We start from the raw sequence: 22,568 nt of genomic DNA on the forward strand, positions 1-22,568 counted from the left end.
CCAAGAGTCCCACCTGAAACCAATTTCTTCCCTTTGCTCTCCCCTCAGCCCCAGGAGATAGGAAAAGCTGGCCACCATCTTCAACACTGCAACCTTTGAGGACTCAAAGATGGTCATTTGGGCTCTCCAGTCATCTCTCAAGACCACGTGTCCCAGGAGGTCAGCCAGACAGCACGGATCCCACCCCCCCCCACCACCACGTGGCTCTCACCATGACCACAGCCACTTTTCAGCCCCATCCAGACTCAGCCTCCTAATTCTCCACCCTCAGCTCTGAGCAGCCACTACCACCTGGGGGTAAGCATGTGTTATAAACCCTATTTGTGATCCTCACAACCTCAGATGTCATTTTTAGTCATCAGTATACCTGAACTTGATTGTATACGCTTCCAGGTCCCTTTTAACAATAATAACAGCCTACATGTATTGATGATTTAGTATTTAAAGCCCTAGTCAGTAAGTCCCCTACATACGAACCTTCAAGTTGCGAACTTTCAAAGATGCAAACGTGCGTTCACGTGTCCAATCATGTTAAGTTAGTTCATGTGTCTGGCATACATTGTCACGTGCGTGCACCCTCTAAAAGTGGTTGTGCCTTTATGTACTTTACTGTACAGTACTGTGTAGAGCACAGTAGTACAGTATCTTTATTTCAAGCCCAGGATGTCCGGAAGCAAGCGTAAAAGCAGCGGTGATGTAGGTGGTACTGCTCAGAAGCGCCAAGCAATAATGATGGAAACGAAAGTGGAGGAAGAAGAAGTAACTAAAGAACCAAAGAGATTCATGATGCAGGAAAGGACGAGGGGATTTTCCTTCTTTTTTAAAAATTTTTCTAATAATTTATTTTTTACTTTTTTGTTTTTGGCTGTGTCACGTCTTCGTTGCTGTGCGCGGGCTCTGTCTAGTTGCGGCGAGCGGGGGCTACTCTTCTTTGCAGTGTGTGGGCTTCTCATTGCGGTGGCTTCTCTTGTTGCAGAGCACGGGCTCTAGGAGAGCAGGCCTCAGTAGTTGTGGCGCAGGGGCTCAGTAGCTGTGGCTCATGGGCTCTAGAGCGCAGGCTCAGCAGCCGTGGCACACAGGCTTGGTTGCTCCGTGGCCAGTAGGATTTTCCCAGACCAGGGCTCGAACCCATGTCCCCTGCATTGGCAGGCAGATTCTTAACCACTGGACCACCAGGGAAGTCCTAGGATTTTCTTTATTTGAGGAGGCACTGTTAGTTTTTGAGGCACAGGACCCGAACCTAAAATGGTACACAAAGGTTGCAGCAGCCGTTCAGAATGCAATCCAGTGCTACGGTGTCAGTGTCATCCATGACAAGAAGAAAAGAGCTACCACCCAGACATCACTGGATTGTTTTTTCATTTTTCATTTTTCAAGAGGGTAGATAGAATTGAATCCAGCAAGGAACCAGAACCTGTGCCATCAACGTCAGGCGTGAGTGAAATTGCAGCTTGCCCTCCGTCTCCTATTGCTCATGATCCTGCAGCTCTACCATCTCCCACCTCCTCTCCCTCCTCCAGTCAGTAACTCTTCTTGCCTGTTCACTCGATGCCAGCCCTGTATGCCAGCTGTTGTACTGTACTACTGTACTTTTCAAGGGACTATGTTGTAAAATTTAAAATGTTTTATTTTTGTGTTTGTTTGTTTTTTATGTATTATTTGTGTGAAAAGTATTATAAACCTATTACAGAGTTAGCTGGGTACGTAGGCTCACTTTGTTAAACTTACGAACAAATTGGACTTATGAACGCAGTCTCGGAACGGGAACTCGTTCATATGTAGGGGACTTACTGCTTACTGTATAAGCCCCTTACAGGTATTAATTCCCTCAGGCTTTACAACAGCTCTACAAAGGGGTGCTGTTATGATTTTTAGAGGTGTAGAGATGGTTCAATAACCTGCCAAGGCCATGCAGAAGCAGGATGCAAATCCAGAGAGGCTGATTCCAGAGTCCATGTTCTCAGTGGCCTCACTCCAGAGTCTAGAACAGGCACAACATTCCAACTGCTTCCAGGCATGCCAACCCCACTCCTCTCAACTCAGCAACTTTACACGGGGCGTCTTCCCTTCCCTCGGCTCAGCGCTGGGCACTGGGACAAGGCGATGAGGACAGGCACGGCTCCCGGCAGCTGCAGTCCTGGATAATGCCTGTGGTGAGGTTCTTCCTAATGCAAGGACTCAGCGGCCTGCTGGTGGCCTGCCATGACCCAGAGCTGTAACTCAGCTAACTCAGTAGCTCACACCTGTGACCAAGCATCTACGGCTCCCAGGTATTCAGGCACTCTATCGGGCTGCCCCTATTCCCCCTTAATTCTACAGTATCTTTTAATAATATCTACATGTCAATCTTATCTACTCAACATGCTGGGACCATCCTTCCAAACACGGGACCATCTACTACCGTAACAAGGACCACCAAAGTCCAAGGAAGCATAGTCAGTGCCCACCTCAGGCAAATTCCTTTACCTCCTCTGCCTCAGTTTCCCCATATGTGAAGTGAGGGTACCGATGGAACCCTCTCAGAGTTGTGCGAGGAGAAATGAGTTAACACCTGTACAGCACTTATGACAGGCATGGCTTATAATAAAGGCTCAATAAGTATTATTTTCTTGTAACAGTCTTGGTGGTGGTGGTGATGGTGAAGAGACGAATTAACTCATGGAATTTTCACAAGGTTTCCATCAGATGGAGGTTTTTTTTTTTTTTTGCCTCATTTCACACACTGAGAAAACTAAAGCTCAGAGAAACTGAAGTGAAGCCCCAGGCCCACTACACCCCAGTGGCAGCAGACCCTGAGCCCACCCGGTGGGGCCATGACCATGGGGTCTCCTCCCTGCCCGCCGTTAGGAGTGGTGGCCTCACCCTGACAGAGCAAAGACACTTGACGCCTCCAGCATCTGTGCTCTGCAGGGTGTCCCCTTGGCTGGGGAGGCCCAAAGACTCAGCCTGCGGTCCCCCAGGCTCTCCTGGCCGACCACCCAACCCCGGCGGGGATCTGGGCCCCGCTTTAACTGTGACCTCACCAAGCACACGGCAGAGTTGCCAAAAGCAGGCGAGGCAAACAAGGGCCAGCTGATCATTTCACGCAGAGAAACGAGAGAAGCCGTAGCTTTCTCCACAGAAACGGTGCTTCCCAGCAGCCGGCAGGGTGGGCGTGGTCTCAGCGATCCCTGGACCCAGAACTGGAGAGACAGTCCAGGACTCCTGACTTGTACTCAACACGCAGACCCTGCAGTATGGCCCCTGCGTGTCGCTGACACCCTGTGCGAGGTGCCCACCCACCCCGGGTGACTCCCTGACCACCAGGGCCTCATCCCTAACTGCAAAACGGGCGCCAACGCAGTGCCCCCTCCTGGCGCCGTAAGCCGGCACGTACATACGAAGCAGACACGAAGCGTAGTGCCAGGGACAGGACAAACAGGAAGGACGAAAGAAGACACCTTGTTCTGGGCGGAAGAGCCACAGAGAGTTAGAAGGAAGATGCGGCAACATCCGTCCCAGTCACCCTGGCAACAGGCTGAGGGGTTGGGACACATACTGAGAATTTATCTCCGCTAAGAACTAACCCAGGTGCTTTCTATGTGAATTCTGATTCATTCTTCATCCATTCTTTCAGGTCCTATTTGCTGTGCACCTACTCTGTGCCCAGCATTGTGTGGGAGGCTGAATACATGGCGGCGAACGAGGCCCGCAGGGCCCCTGGCAGCGTGGAGCTTTTAGGCTTGCAGGGGAGACAGCTATCACACCGTGAGTCGGTTATAACCACAATAAACGCTGCAAGGGGAGTGCAGAGCCTTTGAACATGACAGAGGGACCTCTTGCGGACTGTGACCTTTCTGAAGGAGGTACATGTACCGGTGCTCTGAAACATCCGGGAAACTAACCAGGCGAAAGGTGGAGACGGGTTCGCCAGGTGGCACCGCAGCACGAGGTGGGCGGGGTGAGAGGTCGGTCGTGGAAGGCATTGGAAACTGGAAGAGAATGTGCCTTGATCCTGGAGGCACTGTGAGGCCACAGAGGGTGACAGGGTGGCTGGGATGGGGCCAGGAATTTAGAACTGCATCCGTCTGTTCTGTGCAGTGGTTCTCCAAGGGCAGTCCTGGACCGGTAACCTCAGTATCACCGGGTAGAAAGGCAGATTCTCTGGCTGTGCCCCAGAGCTGCTGCATCCAAAACCCTGAGAGTGGGACCCGGCTACGGAGTAACACCTACTTAAAGGATTAGGGAGACTCTTTTGAAAGTGGGCACCAGCTTGCCTTATGCTAGAATATTATTTCCATGCAAAATCGACCCAAAACTCTGGGCTAGACCTCGTGTACATTTCACACTTCCTCTACTTCTGCCTCCAAACCCACCGTGACTCTCCCCAGCCTCCTTCCTCCTTCAGAAAAGGCTTCCCAGCACCCCCCCACCCCAACTTCGGCTGCAGAGTTCTCTCAATGCGCATCCCCCCCCACCAACTCCTGCCAAATGCCTTAGTTTCCTTTTCCTTTTGTCTCTGCTCATCATTTAATCAGACATGGCATTTGGGGCATAAACGAAAGCATGGCTATTACAGCAAGACTTTAAGAGAAAATCTGAAGATATTGAGAAACGTTATGAAAATGAGAGATAACCATGGGGGAAAAAAACCACATCTGGGCAGAGTTTAAAATGACCAGGCGTGCTGGCCTTGAGCAAACGTCACCGTGGGGAGCCATGGTGACAGTTTTCTAACACAGGAGGAATGCCCTTTGGAGAAAGGGATCCGTTTTCCACTCATCAGCGAGCACAGAAAAAGCAGGACCTTCTCAGGTTTCAGCTGAGAAAGCATCTGTCCTGTGTTTAAGCTGTAGGAGGCGAGGGAGCTGCCAAGAGAGCTGGTGAGATCATCCTCGCCAGAGATGCTCGCGATGAGATCACAGCGGCCAGGGTCACAGCGGCCAGGGTCCGTCAGGGAAGACACTTCGGCCATATCTGGACCACGTGGGTCTGAGGCCCGTCCAGTTCTGCAAGGGGTCTCCTGGTCACCGGGCAAACCTGCCTCCCAAACAGGGCAGGTGCCGACTCACAACCATTGTGTTTTGCTTCAGATACTCGGGAATCCAAGGGACACCACGCACCTCTGCAAAACGTCTCAGATCGCCTGGCTGCCTGGAGGCCAGGACTCCAGGCATTTGTTTCATGGAAAAGCCCATTTATTCCTTTCCCACAGCCAACGCCTATCTCCCCAGTAACAGCAGCAGGAGCTGCCATCACATCAGCAACAGCTCTGAGCGACGGAGCCCTTGCTCTGTGCCAGCCCTGCACTCACATCCTCACCCAGGCCTCACCATTATCAGAAGGCCCATTTTACAAATGAAGAAACTGAGGCTTCAAGAAGGCTACTGATCGGCCCACGCCCCCATGGCTGGTCACAACCAGGCTGAGGTTTGAGCCCAGGGTTCTCTGATTTCAGAGCCCACGATCGTGATCAGGCCTGTACATTGCCAGGAACGAAATGTGTGTGTCAGATGCCCAAAAAGGAATTGATCCAAATGTGCCCTCCTCTCCAGACGCTCCGGAGTTGGCAGGGGCTGGCCCCTGGATAATGCTCAGGAAAATGGAGAAGGGGTGCCTTTTAAAAATCAGCCACTCTGTGTCCCCTCTCCCCACCTCCACTGCTCCCGATCTACTTATACTTAAAAATCAAGTCTCGGGCTTCCCTGGTGGCGCAGTGGTTGAGAGTCCGCCTGCCGATGCAGGGGACACAGGTTCGTGCCCCGGTCCGGGAGGATCCCACATACCGCGGAGCGGCTGGGCCCGTGAGCCATGGCCGTTGAGCCTGCGCGTCCGGAGCCTGTGCTCCGCAACGGGAGAGGCCACAACAGTGAGAAGCCCATGTAACGCAAAAAAAAAAAAAAAAAAAATCAAGTCTCTCCCAGAAGGCCCCCCCATGCCCCATCTACACCACCCTATGCCTGCCCCCCAGGACTCCACCACTGGCCTGAATGGGCGGACCGGTCCCTGGCAGTGTGGACATCCTTCACGCGACATCACCCACTCCAAAACGTTAACAGCACACGGTTTCTACGGCACCTTTAGAGCCACGAACCAGCATGTGGTTTTAATCTTCACCAGCGCTCTCCTCAGAGGGGCCCTGAGGCTGCTGTGATCAGAGGGGCTATTGTGCAGATACGGCTGTCCCCGCTGCACAGAACCCCGATCAGATTTCTGTCCCATCTTCTCTACGGTGCAATTCTGGGCTCGTCTGCTTTCTCTCCTCTTGCCTCCTTCTGGAGTCTGGAAAATGGCTGAAACAGTGTCTATCACAGACTTGGAAGAAGTATTTTCCTCCGTACTTTGCCGCTGTGCCAGTGCCTTGGCCTCACCCCTGGGCCTGCATCCTGAGGCTCTCCTGGGGCCTCACTGACTCAGCCGGTTCAGCTGAGACCTGCTGAGCCATTCTGGACCTGGGTCTTCAGAACTGAATACGCACCCCACTCAGTTTGAAGAGCCACTGAAAACAAGCACATAAAGCAGTGCCCACGGGCGGGCAGATGGTCACTGGCTCAGGACTGAGGGTCACAGCTGCACCCACTGACGGGAAGGGCACCACGTGAGAGAGCTCGGTCAGGCAGGCTTCCTGTGAGCAGTGCAGACCCGGCAGAAGGGAGAAAGGAAGGATTTTCCTGCTTTTCAGGTGGCTGCACACTGATGTCAGGCCTGGAGTCAGGTGAATGAAACTTATTCCTTCTTGATGAAGAATCTGGGTTCAAGCCACAGATGGATATTCACGGGTCTGTTAATTCTCCTTCCAGCTTCCCCAAGCTCAGTGGAGCTTAAGAGTTACAAAGAGACAGGGAGGGACCAGAGAACAGACAGTGCAGTGCCTTGAGGAGCAGGCAGCCTTCCAGAGCTCTTCTCTCCTGGCTGCTTTTTCCAAACCAAGACAGAGGAGGGGGCGGGAGGAAATGGGAGGCAGAGTTGGCTTCTGGAGGTCTGGCCTCATGAGCTCTTGCCTGTGATGGTGACTGTCACACGCCGAACAGCCGCGCGAGCATCAGTGCTCCCCAGTGAATTCAGCCAAGGCACGCATGCCCTTATCCACAAGTCAGCTCTTAGCTGCTTTTCCAGAAGATGTGTTTGCTCTGAACAACCAATTCTCCCAGGACCATCTTTAGTGGCCCTGTTGCCGCACCACCTATTTTCCACCCACCGTAATCAGCAGCACACATCTGGGGTGCAGGGAGATGGGACCCCATGGTAAGAAGGCTGCAGAAAGGTCCTCTGTGCGGCGCCAACTGGCACTCACTAGCATCTAACCAGCAACCCCGGCCACCTTGCAGCAACCATGGCTCAAGCAGCTCCACTCCTGACATTGTTACCCACCCCTGGAACGTGCAGAGGATAAACAGCGAGGGAAGTTAACATCAGAGTCAGTGACCTCCATAGAGCCTGTAGCTTGGAAAGTCACAGCCAGTCTCGAAGGGGTCAGCACCGCCAACATCGCATTGAATCTCACACTCTTGTCCTTAATGGGGGAGTGGTACTGCCCATCTGGAGCCACAGAACCACACCTGCGGTGGGGGAGAGGCAGGTGGGAAAGAGAGATGGGGTTAATGTAAGAGAAGAACATGGCGCCTAGAAATGAGGTCAGGTGGCTCCCACGAGCACACCCAGGGAAGTCGCACAGGGTTTCCCGTCCTGGATCCTCCCTCACAAGACAGCAGTGTGGGGAGCAGGACAAGTGCCTCCCCAGGAGATGCTGAGAAAGGCTCAACTCATGGAAAGTAAGAGCAGATTTCCCGCCACTACTATCCTGCAACTCAGCAGTGGACTCTGACAAAGAGGGGCATGAGGACCGCCATCATCAAACCAACACCAGAGCCTGGGTGTAAAGACGGCACATCAATCCACTTTTTTGTTGTTGAGATACAAATCATTTGCCATAAACTTCACCTTTTTAAAGTGTACAGTTCAACGGTTTTTAGTATATTCACGAAGTTGTACAACCATGACCACTATTCAATTTCAAAGCATTTTGTCACCCCAAAAAGAAACCCCTTCCATAGCAGTCCTGTCCCATACTCCCTACACTCCAGAGCCCGGCAACCATTAATCTACTTTCTAACTCTATGGATTTGTCTATTCTGGACATTTCACATAAGTAGTAGCATACAAAGTGTGGCCTTTGTGTCTGGCTTCTTTCACTTGACACACTGTTTTCAAGGTTCACGCATGTTGTAACATGTATCTATACTTCATTTCTTTTTATGGCCAGATGATGTTCCATTGTATGGATATACCGTATGTTGTTTATCCATTCATCAGTTGATGGATATTTGTGCTGTTTCCACTTTCTTTGGCTATTATGAATAACTGTTATGAACATTTGTACACAGGTTTTTGTGTGGATATATATTTTCAATTCTCTTGTAGACAACGTCTTCGTAAAGACCTAGGAGTAGAATTGCTAGGTCCTATGAAGACGTTAAACTTTTGAAGAACGGCCAAATTCTTCTCCAAGTTGACAACACCAGTTTACATCCCCACCAGCAATGGATGAGGGCTCCAGTTTCTCCTCATCCTCACCAACACTCGTTATCATCGGTTTCTTTTATTGCAGTCATGAAGGGAGCGCAAAGTGGTACTTCACTGTGGTTTTCATTGGCATTTCCTTAACGACAGTGATGTTGAACATCTTTTCATGTGCTTATTATCCATTTCAATATCTTCTTTGGATAAGTGTCTATTCATATTTTTGCCCTTTTTTTTTTTTTTTTTTTTTTTTTTTTTTTTTGCAGTACGGGGGCCTCTTACTGTTGTGGTCTCTGCCGTTGCGGAGCACAGGCTCCAGATGCGCAGGCTCAGCGGCCATGGCTCACAGGCCTAGCTGCTCCACGGCATGTGGGATCCTCCCGGACCGGGGCACGAACCCGCGTCCCCCACATCGGCAGGCGGACTCTCAACCAGTGCGCCACCAGGGAAGCCCTTGCCCATGGTTAATTGGGTCATTTGTCTTCTTACTGTTGAGCTGTAATATAGGTCCTTTTACAGTCTGGATACTAGGTTCTTATGATATATGAGATTTGCAAATATTTTCTCCCACTCTGTGGATTGTCTTTTCACTTTCTTCATAGTGTCCTTTGCTGCACAAGTTTTTTGATTTTGGTGATGTCCAATTTTTCTATTTTTTCTTTGGTTCCTTGTGCCTTTGGTGTCACACCTAAGAAATCATTGCCTAAACAAGGTCACAAAGATTTATACCTATGTCTTCTTTTTTAAAAATATTTATTTATTTATTTATTTGGCTGCCTGGGTCTTAGTTGCGGCATGTGGACTCTTAGTTGAGGCATGAGGGATCTAGTTCCCTGACCAGGGATCGAACCTGGGCCCCCTGCATTGGGAGTGTGGAGTCTTAACCGCTGGACCACCAGGGAAGTCCCAGCACACCTGTGTTTTCTTTTATGGGTTTTATACTTTTAGCTCTTACATTTAGATCTATGATCCATCTTGTGTTAATTTTTGAATATCATATGAGGTAAAGGTCCAACTTCATGCTTATGATATCCAGTTGTGCCAGCACCATTTGTTGAGAAGATGATTTTTCCCCATTAAATTATCTTGTCACCCTTGTTGAATATCAATTGACCGTAAGTGCAAGGACTTATCTCTAGATCCTCTATCTCTTCCATTGTCCATACATCTAGCCTTATGCCAATGCCACACTATCTTGATAACTGTAGATTTGTAGTAATTTTTCAAATCAGGGATGTGAGCCCTCCTACTTTGTTCTCCTAGTGGGAAGCAGCTGCATAGCATAGGGAGATCAGCTCGGTGCTTTGTGACCGCCTGGAGGGGTGGGATAGGGACGGTGGGAGGGAGGGAGACGCAAGAGGGAAGGGATATGGGAACAGATGTATATGTATAACTGATTCACTTTGTTATAAAGCAGAAACTAATAAAAAAAAAAGATTGTTTTGGGTAGTCTGAGTCTCTTACATTTCCATATGAATTTTAGAACCAGTTTCTCACTTTTTTCAAAAAACAAAAGGCAGCTGGGATTTTGACAGGAATTTCATTGAATCTGTACATCTGCTTACAGACCCCTTTTTGATCAAATGATAAACCAACACCCCCAAAGTGTGTTGCCTCTACTGTTCTGTAGTATTTGGGGTGCAGCTTAAATACCAATGGAATGGCTTTTAAATCAAATCTTGCTTACCAAAGAATATTCTATATATTCTCATATTTTCTACAGACCATGTAGCTCCCTATCATTTTTCTTTCTGGTTGAATCTGACTTTCTAATCCCTAGTGCATTGGATGAATGCTAAGCCAGTGGGTCCACGTTCCGGCCGAGGACTGTCCAGTCCACTAAGATCCTATTAGTATGGGTGAAAAATGGAGAGCCTCAAATCTGTGGCTTTCCTTCCCTCTTCCCCATCTCCGAGAGTGGAGTGATGCTGATTAGTCACCAGGAAAGGTACAGGCACCTCTGGGGAAGGCTGGTGGTCCTATGATTTGCTGGCATGGGCACTGGTCATTCCTGAGGAGGCCTGGGGCCTTCATCACCCACCAGAACAACTACAAAGATGCTTTTGTTGTTTCCATTTCATTTCTTACCAATTCACAGAGGGAAAAATGTCAACCAGAATTTAGTCCATTTTAAGTTTGTTTCCACCATATCTTCCTTAAACTTTTGGCATCTGTGACATTTATTTACCGGCAAGAACTTGCAGGCAGTAAAAAGGAGTAAAGTTACCCCAGTGTTCATTGCAGCACTATTTACAATAGCCAGGACATGGAGGCAACCCAAATGTCCATCGACAGAGGAATGGATAAAGAAGATGTGGTACATATATGCAATGGAATATTACTCAGCCATAAAAAAGAATGAAATAATGCCATTTGCAGCGACATGGATGGACCTAGAGATTGTCATACTGAATGAAGTAAGTCAGACAAAGACAAATATCATATGATATCACTTATATGTGGAATCTTAAAAAATGGTACAAATGAACCTATCTACAAAACAGAAATAGAGTTACAGATGTAGAAAACAAACTTATGGTTACCAGGGCCGAAAGGGAGGAGTGGGATAAACTGGGAGACTGGGAGTGACATATACACACTATTATATATAAAATACATAACTAATAAGAACCTACTGTATAGTGCAGGAAACTCTACTGAATACTCTGTAATGACCTATATGGGAACAGAATCTAAAAGAGTGGATATATGTATATGTATAACTGATTCACTTTACTGTACACCTGAAACTAACACAACGTTGTAAATCAACTATATTCCAATAAAAATTAATTAAAAATAAAAAGTAAAAAGGAGTAAAGCATTAAAGGAAAATCTATAGGAAAGCAAGCAGCAAGCCTGATGGCTTGCTTCTTCACAAATTTAAATATCACTGTAGTTCAGGATTTTTATTGGATACATGAAATGCTGCTGAGAAAAGTAAAGTTAATTGGTGTTTCTTAGCCTCTGCAAAGAGCATAGTGAACCCCTGGGGCTCCATCCCTGGAATGCACTTGTAGAAGCAACCTTCACCTCGTTCTTTCACCCATCTGACCTCACTGAGGGATACTGGGAAATGACACTAAGCACCTCTGATATTATCCACCCAATCAGTACTGGTTAGAACAGTCTCTGAAGCTGAAGGATGGTACCTTATCTCCTGTCATCCACAAAGGAGGCAATAACACTAATTATTTTATGATAGCCAAAAAAAATTTTTAAGGAAATAACCTAAATACCAACAATAAGGGATTGATACATAACTTATAGATCATTTAACAGTCTATTATGGCAATATTAAAAATGATAGGGGCTTCCTGGTGGCGCAGTGGTTAAGAATCCACCTGCCAATGAAGGGGTCACGGGTTCTATCCCTGGTCCGGGAAGATCCCTCATGCCGCGGAGCAACAGCCGTGGAGCAACAAAGCCCGTGCGCCACAACTACCGAGCCTGCACTCTAGAGCCCGCGAGCCACAACTACTGAGCCCGTGTGCCACAACTACTGAAGCCTGCATGCCTAGAGCCCGTGCTCCACAACAAGAGAAGCCACCACAATGAGAAGCCCGCGCACCGCAATGAAGAGTAGCCCCCGCTCGCCCTAACTAGGGAAAGCCTGTGTGCAGCAACGAAGACCCAACACAGCCAAAAATAAAATAAATAAATAAAAATAAAAATGATAATGCCTATGTGTATTTATTGTTGCACAGAAACATTGGACATATAATGTTAAACAGAGTTTATAAAAAGTTTTAAGTTATAAAAAATAGAATTTCTAAGTGGACCTCATTCAGTGAAAATCAAACATCTCTCTCTCTCTTTAGATATAACCTCATAGAGAAAAGTCTAAAGTGTTATATATGAAAGTATAACAAACATTGTGTCTGGGTGATAGCATTTGGGATAATTTAAAATTTTTTTTGATTTGCTTACCTACATTTCTCAATTAATTGTCAGTAAAATTGTAGGAGAGGTTATGAGAAGACACTCTGGATGTACAGCCCATGAGACCCAGGAACCAGGCCTGGGAAGGAGGGCAAAGAGCTCACACGCACAGCAAGTCCGAGTTAAGGAGACAACTACTCACTTCTCCAACAGGTTCTCCCTTGGTCTCCGAACCTTGTCATATCTCAGAATCCCAGTATCAACACCATGCAGACCTAGAGAGAGCAGACGGGAAACGGAGCTGTAGGGGGCAAGTTTATGTGCATCAGAAATACTGTCCGGGCCACTTCCCAGGTCTGTCACTGCTAAAACGCAAAGCCCTTTATCTCACTTCCAGAACTGTTGCTGCTTTCTTATTTGGGGTGGGGATGCTGTTTGCTTGTTTCCATGAAGAGTGGTGCCTGCTTCTCCAGCCCCCTCCTCCCTACCAAGAATAGAGGAGAAAATGCTAGACCCTCTGGGCAGCCCACCTGCTCTGAGGCCAGCTGGGGGGTGGGGTCTGGCGGGGACACAGCTTCCCACCTGAGCAGTTGCTGTGACTAGAAAAGGGAGAATTCTAGGCAACTGAAAGAACATCAGACTGAACACAGAGAAGGAGGAAAGCCCCTTACGCCCACCAGTGAACGCAGAACTCAAATTCCTCCCACTTCTCGGTGCTTCCTCCCCAGAACACGGGGTGAATTTGTGACAGCAAATGCCCAGAAGACATTGGGAAATGGCCAGAGAGACAGCAGTGGGTGGGTAGGGTGACCACCTCCCAAGAAGTTTCTTAAAATCTGCCAGACCCATTTCCTCAGAACACCTGTCGGAATCTGGGGTCGATTTTTTGTTCATCTCACACTTAGGGAGACTTACTCTGGGAGAAAAGATCTTTTTTTAGTGCAGGTCTTATTTAGAACATCACCCCTTGACAAGGTCACAGTGGTACTTACAAGCTTACAAGGAAACCAGCTCAGACTTTCTGGGTTTGCCAGTGTCATGAATGTCTGGCACCAGTTCATGAGGGCTGGGTGACCCCTCTATTCTCAACAGCACTTGACACGCCAGGTGTTTTCAAGGGATCAGGGCCTCAGTCACCTAAAGCACTTGCAGCCCATTCCTGCAGGCACACGGTGGTCAACATCCCTACGGGGCCAGGGTGAGCTTAGCCCCATCCTCCAGAGGATTGTCTCCTCCTCCTTCTCTTCTGCTCTTTCTTCTCTCTTTTTTCCCTTCTCCCCCCACCTGCGGTTTTTTTTGGTTTTTGGTTTTTGGGTTTTGTTTTTTTTGTGTGTGTGTGGTACGCGGGCCTCTCACTGCTGTGGCCTCTCCCGTTGCGGAGCACAGGCTCCGGACGCGCAGGCTCAGCGGCCATGGCTCACGGACCCAGCCGCTCCGCGGCATGTGGGATCTTCCCGGACCGGGGCACGAACCCGTGTCCCCTGCATCGGCAGGTAGACTCCCAACCACTGCGCCAGCAGGGAAGCCCCCCCACCTGCGTTTTTGGCTTCACTTGGCTGGGGACAACCAGTGGAGCCCACAGGCATGGCCTGCTCTCACCAAGCATTCTGGGTTGCATTGTGTCTCCCCCAAGATTCATATGTTGCAGTCCTGACCCCTAACACCTGTGAATGTAACCTTATTTCGAGAAAGGGTCTGTACAAAGGCGATCAAGTTAAAATGAGGGCATGTGTGGGCCCTCATTCAAATGACTGGCGTCCTTATAAAAAGAGGAAATTGGACACAGACAAGCACACAGGGAGAACGCCGTGTGAACATGAAGATGGCCACCTACAAGCCAAGGAGAGAGGTCTGGAGAATACCCTCCCCATCCCAGCCCTCAGAAGGAACCAACTCCCCTGACACCTTGACCTCGGACTCGTAGCCTCCATAGTTGTGAGTCAATACATTTCTGTTGTTTAAGCCACTCAGTGTGAGTACAACAGCCCTAGCAAACTAGTCCACGGAGGCAATCCTTAGGACCCACAGAGGCTGGTGGCTCAGGGCCATGAAAGAGAGAACCTCAACCTGCCCTCTGAGGGCCCACAAGTCCAAGAAGGAGAGAGGAGATGAAACAGCTGGGGACAGAGCTGCCTCATGACTAGTAAACAGGAGAGGCTGGGAGAAATGGGACCAATGCGTGTTCATAAATGGCAGTCTGCAACCTTCTCTAACTGCCATACACAGAAGACTAATCAGGCTTCAAAATCAGAGTCTTCTCTGCCTTCACTGCTTTCGTGAGTTAGGTTAGATTCTCACTGGGTGGGGTAGGGAACAGGCAGGAAGCGCAAAGAAGGGTGGGAGAGGGGTCACCTGGGGACTCACCTTTATACATCATATCAATAGCTGTCACTCGTGGGTACCTGCTTCCATTTTCATCGCGGACAGGAACGATGAAACAGTGGGGCCCTAAGGAAGGTGAAGAGACACGAAGGTCTCTAAAGATATAATCAAAGCTTTGCTCATTTCCTGGGACAGTGTACAATTATGTTGATCTTGAAATTCATTTTGTTCTATGACTCTGCACTGCCCATTATAGTGTCTAATGTTGAATGTAATGATAAATCGTCTCATCATGTATATTTAGGAGATAACGTTAGTGCTGAATTTTTTTACAAGGTAGACACAGCCCTCTGAGGTGGGTTTTCTGTGTAAAGTACTCACGGGAGAATAGTACTAGTAAAGGGAAATATCCTAGGTTTCTGTGTCGGTAACGAACCTTGAGATCTTCCGTTTATGACGAGCTGGGCAAAGACTGCTGCATAATTCCCGTACATGTCGTTTCCAATGTACATCTCCTCAGCATTTTCGCATGGTGTGTCGATTACAAACTCCTACACAGAAACAGCAAAGCAACAGAGTTTTCTTTCTTATGGCTCGTTACAACTCCTGGGTTCAGTGCAATGAACCCTGTGAAGCAGATCCATGCCGTGTAGCTGCACCCACTTGGGTGATTTCACAGAAAAGACGCAGACGGCCCAAAGTCGTCTAATTCAACCTCGTGAGCTCAACACCACCATGCTACCACGGCAGTGTGCACGGTTCACCTCCACCTTAACTCTGAAAACGACTGGAAATTAAAGTGCTTTGTCAATGACTATTCCAATCAGGAAAATACGTTGCCACCTGTCGATGGATGAAAGTTGTTCATTCACTTCTTCCCGGTCTCTCTTCTGTGTAATATTGCACGGGCATGTGTACTATTTGTCTGAGCCTATGGCTTTAATGTATAAAGGCTTTCTTCATTGTGCTTCTTCCTCTCTAGACTACTCCACACTGAGATTCTGACTTCTAAATAATCCAGCACCAAACCCCTAAAAGTCCTGCTGATTCGTATTCAGCTCTGCACACGCCCCTTGCCCCCAAACACTCCACCTTCGAGATTCACAAGAAAGGATGGAACATCCAATGATCTGGGGCCCTTAGTTCGATGAGTCCATGTCTATGTATTTCATTTTGTCTACTGGGCATTGCCCCTTCTGGACCAATCGCTTGGTTCCTCATGCCCTCCACTGTCTCCTGGGTCTTGAAGGTGCTTACCTTTAAGGTATGGGTCTGTTGTTTAAATGGCCGCTAGCTAACCAAAGGTTAAATGTGCACACCGGGACGCAAACAAGACTAGTGGGCAACCGTGACCCATTCCTACCATTGATTAGAATCTCAGCCCAGACAATTTTGATTTTTATAAAAAGAAATACCTCATTTAAGCCTTGGGATGATTGTTTCAGAACCAGCCTCTCCATTTTCCTTATCAATGAATATAATAATAAAAGGTTCCCTCAAAAGCTCATATGGATAAGCCCTTAAACCGAAAAGCATTTGTCAACAATTCTCTATCTTATCAGGGAAAGAATCTTAGAACATGCCATCTAGCTCGCCTCCATGATATGACCAAGGATTCCAGCTCAAAACAGTCCGAAGTTAGTACTGGTCAAGAATAAGCAGGGGGGAAAAATGTATATTTTTGTTTTCACTCTGCTCAAAACTCTGCCTCCTTTTTCTTCCTCTCCAGGAGCTAGAACAGGATCACCATGGAAATGCCCCCATTCACTTCTGGGTCCTCCCTCATTCTGCTTACCACCTGGGATACCCTTCAACCTCGTGTTAAGGAGAGACGGATCATAACTGCCAGCTCTGGATACCAGGTACCTGGGACAGGTCGGAGAGTCCGGAGCGGGAGGGTGGAATGGTGAAAAGGCAGAACAGCAAACTTAATCAAAGCTGACAATATCGAAGATGTGGCCGAACCAAACCGACAAGCTATTGATCATGTAAAGATCATCTCAGATTTCAGATTTTTAAGTATACAGGCTGCGCTTTCCCTCTGGCCAAGAAATACAGTCTTGGAGCCCAAGGAAACATTCCCTGACACGTATGTGCACAGAGAAACTTTTAACACAGGCGAGGGCTTTTCAGAAACATAAATGGACAGGCTCTGTTTAAGTCTCTGGAGGCCGCTGCCCTTGTCTTATCAGGCCAGCCAGGACTTCTTAAAGAAAGGAGTTATTGTGAGTCTGGTGGGTGCAGTAACAAACAACAAAACTCACACGCTGAGGGGATGCTGACACCTTAGGGTGGGAAGGGAAGTAACAGAGAAAGGTTGGCCTGGCAGGAAAGCTCTGGTGGGGCAGGGACGGGACAGAGGGCATCTGTTCCCATCAGCACCTGATCTGGGAAAGGAAACTTGTCACTTCTGGCAAAAATACTTGATGTGGAAAGTCTGCCTCAGCCAAAACTCTGGCATTAAAGCTGGATCTATGTCAGTCCCCTACACACTACTATATATAAAATAGATAACCAATAAGAACCTGCTGTATTGCACAGGGAACTCCTGTGCAATACTCTGTAATGGCCTATATAGGAAAAGAATTTAAAAAAAAAAAAAAGAGTGGACTTACGTATATGTATAACTGATTCACTTAGCTGTACACCTGAAACTAACACATTGTAAATCAACTATACTCCAATAAATTTTTTTTAAAAAGCTGGATCTAAATAATGCACGCCATGTGTGTTGGTTCCTATTTTAACTGTTGAAGGCCAACAAAACGGTCGGTCCTGCAAGCACTCAAAGAGACGGCCTTGGCCAGAGAGCTCTTAGCCTCATTTATTTTTGCGATTTTGCCTCAACCGTAAAAATAAAACTCTCTCTTACCTCGAAACTCTCCATGCCGCTACTCAATCCATCATCCAAAACTAAAAATAAAACAACCAACCCACAGGAATGCCCAACCAAACAATGTAAGAGATTGAAACTGCCCTGGAGGGAGAGAGGGCTCATTTGATACGCTCTAACATTTAAAAAGGGAAATGAAGAGGAAAACACAGAAACCAATGAAGGAGAAAGCCATTCCCTGCCAAGCCAACCCTCAGTGGCCGGAGCTCATGATGGGCTTCTTCCCTCCCTCGGGAAGCAGCACGTTCACCAGCGTCTTCTCATCATTATGATTTCAACTTTGCAACTCCCCTGCCGAGAGTGGCAGCTGCCATAGCGCAGCAGGGAGCTAAATCATTTATGCTGTTTGGGGAAAATGGGACTAACACAGGGAAATGATTTCTGTACAAAAAAACAATAATAATAATTGTAAGAAGAAACAAATAAATAAGAATTGTGAGTGGGATTTTTTTCCCTTTGATGACAGCAAGGTGACCTCAGTACCACGGTTTCGGGAGAAAAAATGGGGCAGCCAAAACCCCAAAGACGTTTGGTCAGTGTCCCATCAGGAAAGCTAAGTTGTTAAGGACAATCCCCCTTGAACATGAGATTCTCTCGTTAACTGCATAGCCATAAGTCAGTTTTCCTAACCTCTGTGAGCCTCAGTTTCTCCACCTGTAAAATGGGGACAAGGATATCTTCCTATAACATTATAGAACATTTAACACAATGTTGCATGCAGAGTGCTTAGCCTGGCACTTAGCACACGTGCTCAATGCACAGAAGTGGCTTATTACCACGTTCATGGGATTGTTGTTGTGACGGAGTGTGGTATACTATACTATACAGAGAGAGTTTGACACAGACCTGGCACAGAGGGAGCATTCAGAAAGTGGCAGTCCTTATTCTGGTTCTTACTATGACCTTGGACATCACTGGCTGCTGTAGAGAACTAGCATCAGGACAGAGGAAAGGCAGGACATCCTCCAACAAAACCCTCACCTGGGGCTTCCCTGGTGGCACAGTGGTTGAGAGTCCGCCTGCCGATGCAGGGGACACGGGTTCGTACCCCGGTCCGGGAAGATCCCACATGCCGCGGAGCGGCTAGGCCCGTGAGCCATGGCCGCTGAGCCTGCGCATCCAGAGCCTGTGCTCCGTAACAGGAGAGGCCACAACAGTGAGAGGCCTGCGTACCGGAAAAAAAAAAAAAAAAAAAAAAACCTCACCTGCATGTGTCATTCTAAGTGCTGACCACCTCCATCTAGCATTCTTGGGTCAGAAAAATCCTGGGAACAAAACTCCAGATTCCAAATATGCAGAATCTGAAAAAACTGGTACAAGCGATCTTATTTACAAGCAGAAATAGAGACAGAGACATAGAGAACAAGTGTATAGATACCAAGGGGAAAGTGGGGGGTGGGATGAATTGGGAGATTGGGATTGAAATATGTGCACTATTGATACTATGTATAAAACAGATAACGAGTGAGAACCGGCTGTAGAGCACAGGGGACTCGGCTCAATGCTCTGTGAGGACCTAAACGGGAAGGAAATACAAAAAAGAGGGGATACATGTGTACGTATAGCTGATTCACTTTGCTGTACAGTAGAAACTAATGCAACACTGTAAAGCAACTATACTACAATAAAAAAAAAACTTTTTTAAAATGAGGGAAGAAAATAGAAAACAACAACAACAACAAAAGCAAAGGACAACCTCATCCAAAATGAAGACTGAGTCACCACACGCACATGTATGAGGCAACACCCACCAGGGTGTTGAGAATAGGAGCTAAAGAGATGGGGACGGGGGTGGGATTTACAGAGCAGGGTTTTTGCCGTGACCCATTTGTGGAGAGATGTCAAGTTAGAGGGTCTTACCAACATTTTGGAGTTCATCCCATATAATAAAGTCAGATCGTTTTGTGAAATTTTAGTGTTGTTTTTTTTTAATTAATGAATTAATTTATTTATTATTTTTGGCTGCATCAGGTCTTTGTTGCTGCACGCGGGCTTTCTCTAGTTGCGGTGAGAGGGGGCTGCTCTTCGTTGTGGTGCACGGGCTTCTCACTGCAGTGGCTTCTCTTGTTGCAGAGCACGGGCTCTAGGCACGCAGGCTTCAGTAGTTGTGGCACGTGGGCTCAGTAGTTGTGGCTCGTGGACTCTAGAGCACAGGCTCAGTAGTCGTGGTGCACGGGCTTAGTTACTCCGCGGCATGTGGGATCTTCCCTGACCAGGGCTCGATCCCGTGTCCCCTGCATTGGCAGGCGGATTCTTAACCATTGCCCCACCAGGGAAGCCCCTGTGCTGTGAAATTTTATTTCGGTTGCCAAGTGGATTTGTGTGCAGGTCACAGGTACAGACATTGCATCATGCCAGCACCGAGGACCTGGCTCCCAGAAGGAGGCCCCAGCACACACAGTGCCCTCCTGCCACACACATCACACCCGGTGCGATGGAACACGCCAACAGAGACCGCTCTTCCACCCATTTACCTGCTACTGTTAAGAAGGACCACAGAATGGATTAGGTCCCGTTCTCACCAAGTTTTTCCAAAGCATTAAGTTAATGAGTGTACATAACGGGCTTGGAGCAGTGCCCGTCCCACAGTAGGTGCTGTGTAAGTGTTGGCTGGTGTTAGACTCAGGAAGGCTGAGCCTATGTCCACTAAAGCACTTAGGCGTTTCTTCTGAATCTGAGCACCCTCTCGCCTGAGAGCACACACAGCAGGGGGGAAGGTGGACTCGGGAGAAAGGAGAGTCCGTTGTGTACAGGTCCGCTGCCTAGAACCGCCAACGGGCAGAATCCTCACCTGTGCAGAGAGGTCAAAGGCGGCTTCCATCTGGATCCTTCTCACGTTGCTCCTGTGGCCCCTCTCAGTCATCGCAAACATCCCCGTGTATTTCTGCTCCTGGAGTTTACTGGGTGTTAGAAGGGAATCAGCTAGTCAGACGGCTGCTCTAATTGCTTACCTCTCAGATCATTAAGAATGTCGGCGAGAAAGGGAGCGGTGAGTTGGAGATAATTGTAAAAATTCAGTCTGGTGACAGCTAATGTGATGACAATATGACAGACTCAGTGCAATTTTAAAAAGTAGTCTTAAACAAAAAAAAAAAAAAAAAAAAAAGTAGTCTTAAATTCTCCTTTCAAACGAAGTTCTGGCTGGCACTAATTCTCTGTTTTATTTTCTTTTTCTGCAAACACACACACACACTCCTAACTACTGTGAATTTTTAAGTCTCTCCATAGATGATATCTATGGAGGTACGTGCCATACCTGGAGTGGCTGAAGCCATTTAGTTACACGTGCTGGGCTTCCAAGATTCCTGATGGCACCACCAAATAGCCAATAAATTATTCCACACTGGAAAGAAGGAGATTACAGGCCATTGTTAGCAAGAGTCAACAATTTAATGATGACCAAACCCACTGGGCAAACACCGATCAGCTCATCAAGCTTTCCATATGCCCCACTAAAGTGGCAAGGCATCCACATCCTTCCCCTCACTGCCTGTCCAGCCCCAGTTCCTCCGGGCAGACACAGCTCACACGGTTTCCTCTCTTGGAGAGGTCACCCCTAGGGCACGAAGCATCCGTCCTCCACCCTCGGGGCTGCCCGGTTCACCCCATCAAATGACTGCTCTGAATGTTCGTTCTGCCTTGTCTGTTCAGGGTCTAGCTTAGTGCCTGGTACACTGAAGATGTGCAACAGCGTTTATGCACTGACCCCAGGTGCCTGCAGAGGTGAGCTGTACCAGGAGAAACCCTCCACAAACAGGAAGGTCAACGGAAGAGGCCAGGCTGCAGAACGAGCAGGCACTTGGCTCGGGATGAGACAGGCCGGGCTCAAATCCCAGCTCAGCTACTAGCTGGCTGTGGGGCCTTGGACAATGACACAATGACATAGTTTTCCCATCGGACAAATGCACTGAACGACGAGCCTCCACTTCCTGAGCCCTCCCGCCTTCCAGACTCTGGGCTCCACATACTCACTGACCCTCGTGACGCCCCTGGGAAGAAAACACCGTCCCTCTCATGTGACAGATGGGGACACTGAGGTTCAGGAGAGGACACAGCTGCACCTGAGAAAGCGTGCAGGGCTGGGGTTCACACTCAAGCTTCCTGACACCTAACAGCCCTTCATACGGTTGCTGCGAGGATTCAGAAGAGAAGGAAGGGTGGCTCGAGCAGGGCCGTTTGAAGGGAGCAGGGGACGGACTGCAAAGACGGAAGAGCTCAGGTGTACAGATATTTGCTGTGCCTGCCGGTCAGCATGCCCCCACTCCTAGAAACACAGCCCCAGTTTCCCTCTGGGGAGCCCTCTTCCCCCAGAATCAGTCCAAGTGGTTCGTGGCTAATGTCAACCTCCAGCCCAGCTTTAGGATGAGCCTGGGACCCAGGACTGGCCGAACTGCATAACATCATGGCCAACGGGGATGCTTCGGGATGGACCCGTGATCTGGATGGGTCCGATCAGAGCTGCCACTGGGACACACGAGTCAGCTACTGGTGAAGAGAAGCTCTTTCTGGAAGCAATGGAACCTGGAAGAATGGAGGCCAGGGCTCCTCTTGCTATCACGAGAGCTGGTGAAGGAAGCCAACGTGTGGGGATGAAGGTGAGGTGAAACCAAGAGATGAGAGAGACCAGGTCCCATACACCCACCCCTGAAGCCAGCTACACCCTGGACTCTGCGAGTATAGCAGCCAACAGGTGCCTTTTTTCTGGGGTCACTGCAATGGCATGAGCCCCAGTGGACACAGTGACCCCCAAGGAAGACCTTGCAGGGAAGCGGCAGAAATGGCATCTTCACATGCTCCTGTCTGAGAACCGTCGTCAGCCTCTGGTAAGGACCAGTCCCTGCACCACACGTGTGTGATCAGCCTGACGCTAACTTCCAGAAAGGCCGCCCCATCAACTCAGACTGCACCACTGGACCAGGTAAAACGCTTTGACATCACGATAGACGAATTTCACTAATCACATCTCACATAG

The 22,568-nt window shown here is 48.4% G+C and overlaps 1 protein-coding gene across 1 annotated transcript in view; it reads right to left on the reverse strand.

Moving 5' to 3' along the window:
- Positions 1 to 22,568, reverse strand: part of ACOXL (acyl-CoA oxidase like) — a gene marked incomplete at its 3' end in the record, with an annotated part of 362,800 nt that overhangs the window by 294,481 nt on the left and 45,751 nt on the right. Inside the window, 6 exon segments of the mRNA XM_079720397.1 lie at positions 7,406 to 7,538; positions 12,584 to 12,656; positions 14,746 to 14,829; positions 15,140 to 15,254; positions 20,388 to 20,486; positions 20,853 to 20,939. Coding sequence (XP_079576523.1) covers positions 7,406 to 7,538; positions 12,584 to 12,656; positions 14,746 to 14,829; positions 15,140 to 15,254; positions 20,388 to 20,486; positions 20,853 to 20,939 — 591 coding nt within the window.

This window comes from Hyperoodon ampullatus (assembly GCF_949752795.1).
Source record: "Hyperoodon ampullatus genome assembly, chromosome: 15".
In the NCBI taxonomy this organism is placed as follows: domain Eukaryota; kingdom Metazoa; phylum Chordata; class Mammalia; order Artiodactyla; family Ziphiidae; genus Hyperoodon; species Hyperoodon ampullatus.